The following is a 15,834-nucleotide window of genomic DNA, read 5'->3' as shown; positions in this document are numbered from 1 at the left end:
AAAAATGAAATGCACATATTGCATTATAGTGTAAAATTTTATCGCGCAAATCATATATAAGGGTTATAGTCCATAAAAATGATGACGCATACGACACACTTATTGGAGCCTGTGCTTCTTTAAACAATATTCAATAATCCCAACTTCTTAAATATCTTACTTTTAGTTTCCCCGACAACAAATGATTACCCTGCACAAAACTCAGACTAAAGAAAGCGGGCTTAAATAGTTTCCACCCTACTACTAAGAAACAAGATCCTGTTTTTTGTGTCGGCTTAAAGGAATGGAAAATGTCAGAGGGCCTTTTCAAATCATTTCAACTTTATGGGCATGTTAGAGTGTCTCAAGTCGGCCTCAAGAAGGGTTCATGTCTGAGCCTACAAAGCTCCACCCTTCTCTCATGCACACATAATCGATTACAGAATACAATATTAGAAATATATTTCAATTATTTCATAGTGAACGATTTCCTGCTGAACTCGAGGTTATGGTAAAGAAATCAACGGAGGACAGTTTCTAAGTAAGCAGAGAGAAACACTAAAGATGCAAATGAATGCATTTCTGTCTCCTCTCACATTTCAGTTGAAATATGAGGCATTTAAATATGAGCACATTAGTGCTGCCAACGAAAAGAACATTTGGGTTTCAATAACAAACAGACAGAAAGCAAGATGATCTCGTCGGGGAGGAGAGAGACACTCGTGAACATCCAGGCTCACGCAGCACATAATATCAGAAGTCACCTAATTTCACTCAGCATTGCATATGTTAAAGAGTTTTCACAGAGACCGCTTTGAGTGATTCATCATTGAGACATGGATGGTTTTGGCTTCTTTAAATCTCATTGGTGGTTAAGGAGACCACCAGGCAGTAGTAAGACGTGGTATTGCTTTTAAAAGTGGATTTTGGCGTTAACTGGTTGCACACAAACTCTGCATGAAGGTAACACTTTACAGGGGGATTCAAGAGGAAAAGGACACACTGTCTGTCTGATCTATGAAGGTCGTGTTAAAGAACATACTAATGGCTGTTTATCCTACCTCCAAACATTACTATGGTAACTGACTGAGAGACTCTTTAAGCAGACTGCGGTTTATTTCAGTTTTATGTTCAAGTGAGGACATTATTTACATGTGGCCCCCTCTCCTGGAAACAGTGTTTGTGTGAGAGTTTGTGTGTCCTACCTCCAAAGATTTCGTTGGCATCCTCAGGAGGTGCAACCGAATCAGTCAGCGTCTGGGGCTCAGTCTTGTCTCCTCCGTCACTCTCATCTCTTTCAGCTGTATCAGAAGAAACAGTTTCAAGTCAACAGATTTTCAACAGTATGCAAAACAAATAAAAAATTCTGTACATCTATCAGTTAACATACAAGCAGAGCAGTTTATTATTAGTACAGCATGCATATCACAACAAAGGTGAGTACAGCATGACCAAAATTAGAGGAGAGGAAGCAGAGAAAAAGTAGAAAAAAGAAGTGAAGAAAAAAGATGACAGGAGGAGAAAAGATGGAGATGAGTGTTGGAAACCAAGAGGAAGGAAGGAAGGAAGGAATAACAAGGTAAGGAACAAGACAGAGAAGATCGTTATAGTATATTGAAACAAAATTGAGTAAAGATGGAAGAAAAAGAGAGGAGGCAGCTGCAAATGAGACAATAAGAATTTAGTAGTGTTTTGCAAAGTTTATAGAAAGTTAACACAGTGGAGTGGACACAAGCTTATGGCAGGGCCATGTTAAAGGAAAATACAGAATAGAATAAAAAAAGGAGGGGAATAAAGAACAAACCTTTATGCCTGCCCTGAAGTGGCCTGCTCTGCTCACTGCCACTCACAGAGATGACACTGACTGTGTAGTCTTTAGAGGGGTTGTAGTCTTTGATCACCACCTTAGTATCAGATTTAGAAACTATGATTTCCCTCTGCTGACCACCTGTTGGACAGAGAAAGAAGATGGGGCAGATGGCCAAGGGTTACATACACATACAGCATCATCTGAGTCATTGTTTTATTTTCTCGTTGCTATAGTCACTTGCTTTGAAGCAAAATATTAGTATTCTTGTGACGGAGTAAATATTTAGTTGTTTCAGCAGAGATGTTCATTAGCGTTCTAATTTCTGCAGCCAGAAACATCACATACAAGGTCAAAATATTTTGTTTTCTAGAAGATTTGTTGCTGTGCGCATGCCTTTCTTTGCAGCATATAGTTTTACAAAAATTCTGAAATGACACAAAAGTAAAATTCCAAAAACACAGAAACCAGGATATGACATGGCATTATAGATAAGACAAGATGAGATAAAACTTTATTTAGCACTTTCATTCTTATTTCTGTAACCCTCTTTTTTTGCCCAATGTAGTGTAACCTGTGTCACTGATCAGGGTTCATCTGCAGTAAATACCACAGCTCCAGTGTTTCCCGCAGCGCTTTGCAGTTAAGGCAACACAAGCCCTCCTCCTTAACTTCCATTGTAGAAAAAACACAACAGATTTGTGAGCTTGTTCGGATCTCTGTATGCTTAGTTGTTGTTTTTTTATTTATTTTGTGTTTTATTTACTTAACCTCGTCTTCCTTTGTTCACAAAGACAATAACATTTGATTTTATCTGAACCATCTAATCTACTCTTTGCTATTTTCTTATCTGAATATTCCCCTTTCCTTTTGAAATTTGAGCTACACTATAGTCCCCAATTGCTTGTCCTCTTGCCCTTTAGATGTAATCTCCCCAGATTCATTAAAGAGGTCCCCACTGCTTGTCCTCTGCAGCTTACTTTCAATTATGCACCTGTCCCTCACATCTGGCTGAGCTCCTGGTGAGTTTAAGATGGTGAGTATTGAACCTATTAGAAAATGTCCTTGATCAAACCAAACTGAAAACTGAAATAAAAATTAATTGCTGAAGTTCTTGAAAAAATACTTGCATAGCAGCAACAAGAGTTTATTGAAGAACACAATACTGTAATAAATTCCAATCAGGCTAACACCGAGGACAAAAAACAGAATCAACAATTCTAAAATTGACTAATGACATCTTTGAATGGGCTGCAATGGCAAATATTGTACCATGTTCTGGCTTTATTAAGCTGGTGACACCAGTGGTGACTGAAACTTGGTTAAACAGCTTGATAAATGAGCAGGTATCTTTTGCTCTTGCTCTCTCTCGGGTCTCATCTTTTCTGTCAAAAATTAAGTTTGGAGTCATAACATGTCATTCACTACCCTTTTACTCTGTGGGGTACCACAGAGCTCAATCTTTGGTCCCATCCTTTTCTCATTGTACATCTAGCCTCTATACAATCTTCTGAGCCAGTTGAATTGCATCCATAACCCCTGGTAAACAAATAACCAGCAACTGGATTTTCTTCAGTAACGCCAAATGACGTGGGTAATCCTAGAAGTCTCAATGACTGCCTGGCTCTTATTCAAGAGAAGGTTTCGATTCCTTTCCTTTATCTATATCCAAACGTCACCAAGGTTCTGTTTATTGGTCCTGATAGGTTTGTCCCACTGGTGAAACCCTGTATTGTCCTTCTGGCCCTCAATGTTAGTGCCCTCCTTAAGAAACCTTGGTGTAATCTTTGACCAGAATCTGAACTTTGACCCAAGCAAAAACAAGCATGCTCAAAAATACCTCTTTTTAAAGGTGTTATACAGGCGCTCAATTACTCTTTTTTTAGTCCAAAGTTAATCTCATTATTGATATAATCATGATTTTCAGTGCTAGTGCGTGACACATAAAGAATAGTCATAGTTTTTAATTCTAAGTTTTGAGGTCAGTACTATCCGTCCCCTTAATTAGCTGTCAGCCCACACAAAGAAAGAAGCGTGCCTGTGCTTGTGTCCTTTCCTGAACAGTTAATCCCCATCAGGCAACAGGTCACATTATCTTCCCATTTCAATTTTGACCTTGCAATCAATTCGGCCATCAATAAGGTGTGTTTGAGTGGGTGTGTGCTTCCTCAGCTCTTCTGTCCCCAGTGCCTGCAGAGTGATGACTAATGACGCCTTTAGGAGAAGGAAGATAAATCCTACTGAAGGGGACAGCAGGCCAGAGCAGGTAACCACATGGATCAGCGTTCACACCACAAACCAGAAACTCAGGTCTTTGTAGTTGCGCCGAATATCAGATATCTGTGCTTAAAAGCTTGACCGTCTTTAAAGATCCTACCATCATGTTAAAATAAATCAGAAATAAAAGGGTTTTTTATATTATAATGAGAAATGTAAAAATGACAATTTTTCATTTCAGAAGGGTTTACATGGTGTAATCACCATGGGGGGGGGGGGGGGGGGGGAAGAGTTGTGTCATTTACCAGGCCCCTCATACACATATGTATTGATCAGTATTTCCAGAATTTGGTTGTTTATTGTGTGAACTTTAGAATCTAAACTTTTCAAAGGAGTCAGGCTCAATGCCTTACATCTATATTATCTTTCCAAAGCTTATCAGGGGTTTGGTCCAACCTTAAAAGGCAGAGTGTGGCGTTGTCCTTAATAACTAACTCTTAATGAGAACTTAAACTTGCACATTTGCCAAAATATTGGAGTTTTCCTTAAAATGAGTTGAAAGTCTAAAAGAAGAAATGATTTTTTCCATGATATCCAAAACAGCTTGCAACTATTGGTCTGACTCATTTGTGGAAAACTCATTAAAATCATCATCATCTCTCAAATTAAGGTTAATTAAGAACAATTTGGAAAATTATGAAATTTCATAAAGACTTTGGGACTGACACTGTTGTCACATTTTAAATCAGAACAAAAACAAACTATTGGCTGAAGTTTCATGGCATTTTTCTCAACAAAAATGTTACATAATAAATGCAAAAATGGCCTTGTACAATTATCAGAAAGCACACACAGCCACTATCTTTTTCTACGAAGTTGCCCAAATAAATGCATTTAAGGCAACAAATATCATACACAAATAACACAAGCTTAATTAAAATGACAAAAAGACCATAATCCATAACATACAAGTTCGTTAACAGTCTGATGGTGGTCAATTCTGCAAGTCACAACAAATCTGTATACCTCAAACTAATAACACAACTTCAACACCAAAATGTGCTATGTTATATTGGTAAATTTCTAAATGTTTCAATTGCTTCTTTCCAGTAGTCAAACCCATTTCAATTCAACTGTAGAGTTTGCATGTTTTTGCCTCAGCCTAAAGGTAAATAGCAGTTCAGAATGACCTTCAAACTACCTGCTGACTACAAAATAGAGTTGAAGCGGTTTTGCATTGCTTGCTAAAGGTTGTTTCAAGCGTGAATGGGCTAATTGTGGATCACTGTGGTTGTTTGAGGGCAAAACAACCACGAAAAGTGCAGCTATGGACCATTCTCAACCATCAATAACCAATGTGTGTTTTATGCCATCCAGCCTCAAATGGCAGTAATAAGCATGGTATGGTTTGTCCCACCACAATGATATGAAGGAGAATCCCTTAACATGGAAACACCTTAGTCTAATTTGGCATCTGCATGATGAATCTCAGTTGATTGGCAAATTAAAACTTGTTCATACAAACTTTTACTGGATCATTAAAAATACAATCTATACAAAAAACATTGTCCATGACAGCACTGCATGTCTTAAATGTTTGTGCTGCAGTACACACACAGTCTCTCCTGTAATGCTTTTGTAAGCGCTACATCTATTTTTATACTCAGAAATAACAACAGGTTTCTAAACCACCTTTTGTGACTTCCAGTGCTTGGGAAGCGAACACACTTTCCAGTACCCAAATTACTCTTCTAAATGGTTGCAGCAAACAAACTAGTTAAATAAAAACTGACTTTTAGCTTCAGGGTTTGGTTTCATCTCCCCAGAGATCTGAGATGATAAATATAGACATCTGGCAATTATAAATAACACAAATATGCAAGTGCACACAGAAACAACCCACACTATTTGAATTTTAGATTTGTGGGCAGGCTTTGACGATCTTCCAATAAGTGCTGATTTTAATTGAATTCATGCACTGTCATAGAATAAGGAATGAAGGCACTGTCCAGGGGACCACGGCCTAGAGTTAAATACTTGTTGATGTAATAACACATGGATTACATTATACACAATGGTACAAGCTGATAACGGGGGAAGAACAGAGTAGGCATTATTTTTGTTGAATATAAACTGTCCAATAAAAATAATGGCAAAAATGAGTCATCTGCCTCAACCTCAAACCAGAATCCTTATCCAGTTGCACTTTAGTAGTCCCTTTATGTAAGCTCTGATGAGACACAGGATACTGTTGAGCTGAAAGGTTATAGCTGCCAATCTGACATCCTCTATTTTGATCTAAAATAGTGTTATATTGTTAACAAAAGGACTAGCCACATAGGAGCAAAGAGACAGAGGAGGCAGGACATCAGGTATGTGTATCCCCATGCTTTCTATTATCAATGAAGACTTTAATGGCCATATAGTGTCTAGATACTCTATGAAAGCCCAACATCAGCTGGATATTTAACAAAAAATTTTGTTCTCCTTTTCAGCTCTCAGTGGCAGCAAGAAAATCGTCAGACAAGGCGTTTCTTGCAAAGTGTTGTCTGCTAAAAGCATTGGTTTTTTTTACAGAGTACTTATTCATTCCTACTTGCTCATTTTTAAAATGGCAGTGTAAGAATTGTTTGCAGTATTCAGCACAGCATAATAGCATAATAAAGGCACTGGTGCAGCAATAGTTCAGGGATTGATGTTATGGAGATGTATGGCTGTTAAGGAAGGTGCGCTGTGATTACATGATGAAGGAGATGTCAGTGGTAATTAGGGTGATCACTGACTGCACTTTTAATGCCCAGAAAGAGACAAGGTTATGTCCTGTGTCTATACAATGATCAACTATTAACAGACACAGGATGAAAGCAAGATGTCAGCTGCCCATCATACCTATAAATCCATATGGATAATACAGTTTAACACTGGATGATGACTACTGTTGCTGCCCTTGTCTTTTGCCTGTCCCAGACTGAACTCCATCACGAGTAGGCTTTGCTGCTACTGTCCCTTGTACCCATAAGTCCCATTATCAATTCTGCTGACAGCAAAAAACTCTTCTTTGTCTCAAACTTGGCAGATGGGCAGGACAAACTTTGAGTCCTCCACATCTCTCAGTAGGGAGATCTCTTCAAAGAGCTGTGATAAGAAGTAAATTACATAATCCTTCCTGACAGACAGAAAATCCAAGTCATAATGGGGTCCTTCACCCAAAATTTCAAAGTTAAGTCCCACTTCCATTTGGCACTAAAGTAAGGTGTGTGTGTGTGTTCTATGTGTTTGTGTGTAGGTGCCCAGCACAGTTATCTTACCTGGTATACTGTTGTAGAGGAATAGATAGCTGTCAAAGTCTCCTTTGGGCTCCTTCCATGAAACAAGAAGTTTGCTTGGGCTCAGCACTTTGAAACGCAGTCTCCTCGGAATTGGAACTACAAAACAATTAGCCACATTTAAATCAGCATCAATAAACAAAGGGAAGGAGTGAAGATAAATAACTATGATAATGAATAAACATGACAGTAGTCAAAATTCCAGCAACCAATAAGCAAAACGACAAATGTGATAAACAGACAATACAAAATGGGATAACACGACAACAAGGCAATGGTTAAACCCAACAACAACACCAAGACCACAAAACCTGACCAGAAAAAAGTCACAAATCACAATGACTCAGAGAGGAATGAATGACTGCATGACCAGAGGAAGAGAGAGTTTTGAAGTTCTTGTATTCATGAGAATAAGACGTGAAGCAGTTCAGCATGGCTCAGCTTTGCCGTACACAGTATGGAAAAGGCTTCAAAAGACACGGAATACAAAGAAACGTTTTTAGTCAAATTCTCTTCAAATGATTAATTCAAGGAAAATTGACAAGCGGATGGATGAGCTTAATCCCCTTAACAATCTGATGGAGAAAGATTAAGTAGATGTTTATGCATGTGCCAATTGATGTGTACATTTCTGATCTATAGAGTATCAACTGGTTTATAGCATCAGCATCCTGTTTTTACTTTCCAGCCCTCTGACAATAAAAACACATCTGCAGGAGCCATTTTCTGCAGGGGGGTTGTGTGTTTTTGTATTTGTTATATTCAGACTGTGGCTTTAGTAGAAGAGCAGAAGAGAATTTGACCTACAGAGAATAAAAAGTAAGGACAGAGCAGACAGCAGCAGCATGCAGATGTAGTATTGTGAAAAACTACAAATTCACCTCAGATAATAATAAAAGACAGCGACATGATCAGAATGTCTACGTCACATATCATCATTTCAGATTTTTGCACTTTTACTTTGTTAGTTATCGCATGTTTTTCCATGAATAAGGCCACTATCTGTTTTCTATTAAAAAGCCCATATTATGCCCTTTTTGGGGTTCGTATATTTAATCTATGTATCTACTTTTGTACGTTCACAATAGCTAAAGTTTGAAAAAAGTGTCTGTTTTCATGTACTGCTCCTCCTTGCTCTGTTGAGCCCACACTGTTAAACCCCACGTGGGCCAAGTCTGCTCTGATTGGTCTGCCGATCCGCTCTGTCGTTATTGGTCAGTTGCTCAGCACGGTTCTCGGAAATTTCAACATGAGCTGCAGGGCTTGCCGCAACGAGCCAATGGGCTTAGATCAGTGATCTCACACTGACAATGACGCCGCACTGACAAATTTTTATCGAGGGGGGCTAGAACCGAGCGTTACATGCAGCTAATGCTACAGCTAACAGGAGGAGGTAGGAGAAGCCGCGTTTCCGAATTTTTGCACATAGATGTGCCTAAACATGCAGAGGACACTTGGAAAACACACTAAAGGGCATATAAAACCAGAAAAAGCATAAAATGGGACCTTTAATATGCCTTGTAGAGAAACCTCCCATCATCACACCTTATAAACATTTTGAACAGACGGTAGTGTATTAAAAGATCCTTTGACAGAAGTTATTATGGAAGCAGTACTTTGACTCGCAGTCAACTGACTTAAAAGTCAAGCTAACAGAAATTGGTATGCACTACATTTCTTAGACTTACTAAGTTAAAAAAAAATTCTGTTAAATTAGAGCACATACTTGACATGTATGAGTATGTTTGATGCGACAACATATCTAGTTGATATACATTTATTATTAGAGTATATTTTTGCAAATAAAATGTAGTCATTGTGGTGGAATTTCTGTAGTTATTTAGATTATAATGTACAGATGTCATTATGTTTATTCAATGTTCTCTAATGTCAGTCAGACCTGACAGAGTTCAGTTGTTATTAATACACCAAGTACAGCTTAGAGAGTGTCAACTGTTCTTCCTGATATCTGCAAGGATGTTTGGTAGACTTACTGTCTGCTCCAGTGTTATTGACGTCACAGTTTGGTCTAGGTGGGTCAATGTGACCCTGATAATGATAATGTCTTTTTGGATATATGTGATGCCTTTTGAAAAGTTCTGCAGATGTGATTGAGCAAGACACGAGTACAGAAGTGTGATGTTGAATCATGTCTCCTCATGAGTATTCATCTGATGTATAAACTTTCATCAACGCAAGCCATCTGAGTCAACTGAGTCTTATTGTGTGGAGTCAAGTCTTAGTCATTTCTTCAACAGTCATGATTTTAGCTTAAGACTTAATTTAAAGTATTTTTAAAAAAAAGCCAAAGTCACAAATCTGATTACTGGTTGTCAAACAAGGACCACTTTAAATTTCCATCACCACATCTTACAAAACAGTTTGATCGTTAGGTGAAGTGGACAGTGCAGCACCTCACAGTTTTACATTTTGCTCACTCCCTTTCTTAAGTAATCACTAAAACAGCTATGAGAAACTCAAAATGCATAGGCTGATGTGGTATAATTACACCACACAATAAGACTCTATGAATAATTTAACTCTGTGACAGAGAGCTTGGAGATTTGTGCTCTGGTATCATTTAGTGTGCTTGATAGCAGGCAGGGTTTTAATAACTGAGCAAAAATGGACCTGAATGACTTGATCTTGACACACACACACACACACACACACACACACACACACACACACACACACACACACACACACACACACACACACACACACACACACACACACACACACACACACACACACACACACACACACACACACACACACACACACACACACACACAACAAACAAACACACTGAATTAGAATAAAAAGACGTATTTAAAAAAAACAAATGAGCCAATAATGACCCTTTTCATCTGCATATGCATGTCAGAGAAAGGGCCTATACGTTGAAGGCTACTGTATTCCACTGACAGCAACAATGATTAATGAACATGAACATAATTGCTCCAATAGCTGTAGATGCCGAGAGAACATGAGGGTCCTGGCTATAAATTACCCTTCAACAACCGCCACACCAATTCTTGTTTAACATCATACAGCCATAAATATCATCACATTCACACTTTCTCTGAATCTTAGAGCAAAGATATATATAGTTTTTGGGGTTAAATATTGTAGAAATCCTGACTAGACAGCATAAACTCTCCCCTAAAATTACAGTACGCATACCCATGTACTGTGTAACAGTATATCTTGTAAACCAGAGCTATTAAGCCATTCATCTAAAAGAGTTACACCACTTGATTCAGCGAGCCATCATCCAATCCTAGCGTAAGCTTCTTGCCAGGTAGTAAATGCAAGCCCAGCCATTTGGCTATTACATCCATGACTACAGCTTAGCAACACAGTTTAGCTCCAGAAAATAGCAATAATAGTCACTATCCTGATTTCTTTTTTCGAAATCCTCCAGCGCCAGAAAATTAAAGAAATTAGTTCACAGATGACTTTTAACATATGGTCTGCAAAGATTATTAATTTGAAGTTCTAACTAGAGCAAACTCCAGGCTCTTTATGAAGCGTGAAAAGGGACAATCTTTAACTTGGGGCCTGCATAACTGAAATGATATGGGCGAGAGCAGTACAGACACAGCTTGACTCCCCAGTTTGAGTCTACTTTCTGAGATCAGCAGCAGTGAAAGCTAACAGGTAGATGAGTTACTGTAAAGCTTCCTGTCCAATCCCCCACTTCAATTCATCTCCTCTCCACTTCTTCTGCAAGCTTCCTCTATCCATCTTCTGATTTGGCTCGCCATCTTGCTTTGTGTTGGCTTCTTTGCATCGTCTTGCTTACTCACTTTTTCTTCTTCCTCCCTTCCAAACTTTTCTTTCTCTCTTCCTCTTGCAACATCTCCTTTCTAATTTCTATTCAAAGCCCTTTTTCCCACAGTTTCCTTGGACTTCTGAATATTGTCATTCTAACTCTTTCTTTAATTGCCAGTTTCTATTTTTTCCCTCTCTGTCCCCCTATCAAGTCTCTCTATCCTTACATTCCCATCAACTTCCTCATCTCCTAACCCTCTTCTTCCCATCCATTTTCTCCTTCCTTTGTCTTCCATATTCCTCTCTGCTTGCGATTCATCCTCCCGAGTCTCCTCTTCTCCTCCTAACCCCTTTCTGTTATAATTCAGCTACATTTTATCACTCTTTATAATTCCTTGTTTTCTTCCTTCTTTCTCCAGATTAGCCTTGAACTGACTCCACAGTGAGTATTCAGGCTACGGTACCTTCACTAATACGTAGGATTTACGGATGACAAATGCTGGCTTGCACTGTCACCACAAGATAGCAACATCACTGTACATGAGAGACATGGGGGAAGTGGGTATGTGTGTGTGTGTGTGTGTGTTCAGTGCCAATCCAGTGCTTCAGCAAGCGTCATTTGATGTGGCCTATGTCTTGTTGGTACAAGAACTACTCTGCTCACAGAGATAGCACTCTTCCTAAATCCACTGTGGCTTTTTTTCCTTTCCACCTCTCCACTCTTTTATCTTCTCTGCTGCTCTCATGGATCACTCCACTCTTTTATCACATCTCTTCTGCTCATCCTCAGATTTAAACACACTTCTCCCCTTCCTCTTTACTTGTATTTTCTCCTGCTCTTTTACCCAATCGTCTCCTCCTCTGCGCTCCTCCACTCCTCTCCTTCAGTGGCTTAAGGCCTTTTTTCACTCTTTCAACACTTTACCTGTGCAAGCAATGCTATTTTTCCCTCGACACTTATCATTTTATGTATCATGTGTGTGTGTGTGTGTGTGTGTGTGTGTGTGTGTGTGTGTGTGTGTGTGTGTGAGAGTGGGTGAGTGAGTGAGTGTGTGAGAGAGAGAGAGAGAGAGAGAGAGAGAGAGAGAGAGAGAGAGGACATGTCTGAGTGTGAAATCTCTCTTAAGGACTGGCTGAATATTAAGAGTCTGTTGGATGATCTGCCCCCCTATGCAGACTGGTGGAAGACGCCAAAATATTCTGCATGCCAGCCAACTAACTAGAGAAGAAATATCACCATGAAATACTGAACTATGCTAATTCAGGAGGAGATTGTTGGCATTAAACCATAATTAAATAAAGTATACAATCAATAAAACAGTGTGGAAATCTAACCAAGATCCTTTCCACATCTACTTTATGCTGAGTACAACATTTACAGACAGGTGATTGAGTGCTATGTTTAGTCTTTGCTGGATAATTCAATTACAACTATGGTCTTATTTTAGCAAGATGTCAGTCATTATTCTTAAAATGGTAACATTTTCCTTGGAAAGTTAAATGGACTGAAATACAATACAATTTCCTTAACCTGGAATTTCTGATATTGGAACAGTAAATTTAAAGGAGCAGGAAACATGAGCAGCCAGACAATCATACTAGCCGTAAATAAACCGCCTGGTTGCCCAGACCTTTTTTGGGGGGGAAACAAAACCTAAAGAAAACAGTGTTATATTTAACCCAGAATCCTTAAACATCAATCAAAGTTTCAAAATGTGACCCTTTTTACTGACTGTGTGACATGAACAACATGTGATGTCAATTGTACAATATGTTTAATTTATCCTTAACTGTACAGTTAAATCATTCTTAACTGAGGTGAAACACAATGTTTGGTTTCTCTTATAGGCTATTTGTATATTCTACATATTTAGTGAAAAACTGTAAAAACTCTGTATAGGCCTATATGAAAATATGAACAAATATAGGATTATAACACAGATGGGAGTTACCAACAAACAGAGTCTGTAGGGCTTCATTACTAAATGTAGCCCATATTCCATTTTCATACTCTATTCTGTTAAAACATATTCGAGGCCTGCTTCAGTTAAGCTCTATAAAATCTTTAACGAGGGTTAGGGTTATGCTTATATAGTTAGTTCTTACTGTATTAACTTTAACAATCGAACTAAGCTTCGCACCTTATGAGGCAGCGACTTATCAATTCAGGAGTTCTTCTGTCACTCGGCAGGTAACAGTGGCCCTGTCACAAGCATGCATCAACAAACTTAGTATCCACCTCTACTTTTACATTTTGACCCTGTTATACACCGCTTTACTGTTAGGTTGAAATGACAGTTTTACTGTTTTTTCCAGTTTTACTATTTTTTCCAGATTTAAAGTAAGATTATAATACCCTATATAGGTCATTAAAGTAGCCTACACTCAAAGTCCCACAGTGTACTGTGAAACTAAATAGTGTGTCATTTCAGACACTAAAACAAGTGCATGGAGCCACCATGAAAACACCCCTTCATTTGTGGGCCATCTTTTTGAAGAATTGAGTTAAGTAGGCTAGGCATTATACTTAAAAGTGAACCCTCTTATAATTAAATGGTATTTATTTTTGACCAATTGAAACAGCAGGTCAGCGTGAATGGTAGGCTTCTTTATTGGAACCTAGAGCCTTCAGCACAGAAGCCCCCCCAGGGCCGTGTCAGATCACAAATTCTTTTCACTTTGTATCGGCTACTGATGAGTGCATACGTTTTAATCTAACAATTACATAATGAAATTCTCAGACCCTAAGCCTAACACTGCAATTCTATCCCTAACGAAATATAACTGTGACATATCTGACTACATTTTAGCAATTCAAAGGTTTGTGAATTGATGTGAGGACAACCACCTCGTCCCGAATGTCAATAAGAAGAGGAGATGGTGTTTGACTCCACCCAAGTGTGCCAAGCGTCTAGTCCACTAGCATTCATTTACATGGAAGCAGAAATTACATAAGGAACATCATATTATATTGAAGAAGACTTGAAACTAGTGGATGAGACAATATAGGTTACTAATCAGGAAAATGTTTACTGTAACATGAAGTAGATATAATGAATGAGTGTACGGTTTCAGGAAAAAAAATGTATAAGAGTGTATAAAAGATATAAGTGTTGTACACTGGTATGTGGCTGTCAAAACAGTTTGATATAAGTCTGTGTGTTAAGTGTGCGACTTCTACAAAAACACTTAACCCTGAGTCACCTGAGGCTCTATACGCTATTCCATTTCATGATTTTGGCAAGCATGTCTATGTTTCAAATCCCTCGCATCCTATTTCACGCTTTTCAGACGGAAATTTCTCCACCTGACCCTCACTATTCCCACACCAAAAAACCAGGGATCAACATACTGTGTAATTTGGCATATGCGTGCATATTGGATGGTCAGAAAGCTGAATATAGCCTACAGATTTTTACAATACATATTGCAGCCGTTTTGTTCCTGCAGCAGTCTTTGCCAGAGATTCATTTCCCCACAAAGAAATATCATCATTGGCTCATGTTCCCATTAATCAAACTTCATTTTGTTTATTCACAATCACAGAACAGTATCTACATACTCTGACGACAAAAACAACAGGAGGAAATTAGAAAGCCTCCTGCACATCATTTCTCCGACTATTCAATGCTCCATTTGATCCAAAGTGGCTGATGATTATGACAAGCTGTATTACCATCAGCTGCGGTGGCAGAGAGGTAAGGTGACGGCAGTGTGGGTTTGGGTAATTTAACAGTTTTTAAAATTCAAAACAGGTTGTTCCATCTCATTCTTCCATTTGTTTATGAATAAATGATTTCTCATCATTGGCCTCTCTCCCTGTTCATTTAAACGAAAATCATTGGCCAACAATTTCACTCGTACTAATCCACCAGGCTGCCCCCTTATCACACACACACTCACACACACACACACACACGTCACACAAACAGACACAACCATCCAAACATGCACAAAAGTGCAATATCTTTGTAAATGTGTTCCTGAGCACATTATCTGTTGTGATATGTCCTGAAGCACGGTATTGAGCCCGCTGTCACCCAATCAACAAAATCAATTACATTAATTAACCATGCACACAGCAAACACACACAAACACAGAACAAACCAAACACACTCAGCATTTAAAAAATGGCTGACAGACAACAAAACAATAAAAAAATTAAAAAATGACTGCTTTATGTACAAAAAAGATTAAGCATCTCTACTTCGCTCTTCTAAATCAATGTCAGGGTTTAATAAGAGGCAAATGTCCACATTAGGCCATCTTTCCTTCATCTATCCTGCTCTCTGCTGCATTGGAAGAACAACAAAAGTGCCAGGTCGCTCCTTGCACCCTCAGAGGACTAAGCCTAGAACAACATTTGCATTTCCTTTTCTAAAACTTTTCAAGGCCAAAGTAACAACAACGGAACAAAAAGAGCAATCCAATGTGTTTCCTGCTTTTCACTTTTCTGCATTCAGAAAAGCAAAGTTGTTAACTAACCTGAAAGGTCATATCCAATACAGAGACAGACTGTACGTTGTCCTAATCTGTCTCCTGAAAAAATCCATTGAAATGAAGAAAAACACATTTTCATAAGAAGAGATGATTTGTCAGAAATATATTGGTGCAGAGCATCACCAAATAGCAAGATTTTGTCTTCTCTGTATCTGTTTATTTGTCTTTCACTTTGATTCAGGAGATGTTTCAAATAAACAGTTCTATTCAATTTGTTGATTATC

The 15,834-nt window shown here is 38.5% G+C and overlaps 1 protein-coding gene across 1 annotated transcript in view; it reads right to left on the bottom strand.

Moving 5' to 3' along the window:
* Window positions 1–15,834, bottom strand: part of col14a1a (collagen, type XIV, alpha 1a) — a 118,296-nt gene that overhangs the window by 97,417 nt on the left and 5,045 nt on the right. The window contains exons 3-5 of the mRNA XM_065957744.1: window positions 7,312–7,428; window positions 1,784–1,927; window positions 1,185–1,280 (exon numbers count right to left, since the gene is read on the bottom strand). Of these exons, the coding sequence (XP_065813816.1) occupies window positions 1,185–1,280; window positions 1,784–1,927; window positions 7,312–7,428 (357 nt within the window). The remainder of the gene's footprint in view (window positions 1–1,184; window positions 1,281–1,783; window positions 1,928–7,311; window positions 7,429–15,834) is intronic.

Source organism: Labrus bergylta, chromosome 8, assembly GCF_963930695.1.
Source record: "Labrus bergylta chromosome 8, fLabBer1.1, whole genome shotgun sequence".
Lineage (NCBI taxonomy): Eukaryota > Metazoa > Chordata > Actinopteri > Labriformes > Labridae > Labrus > Labrus bergylta.
The sequence above is the reverse complement of the archived record's forward strand: the minus strand, read 5'-3'. Positions and strand labels throughout refer to the sequence as shown.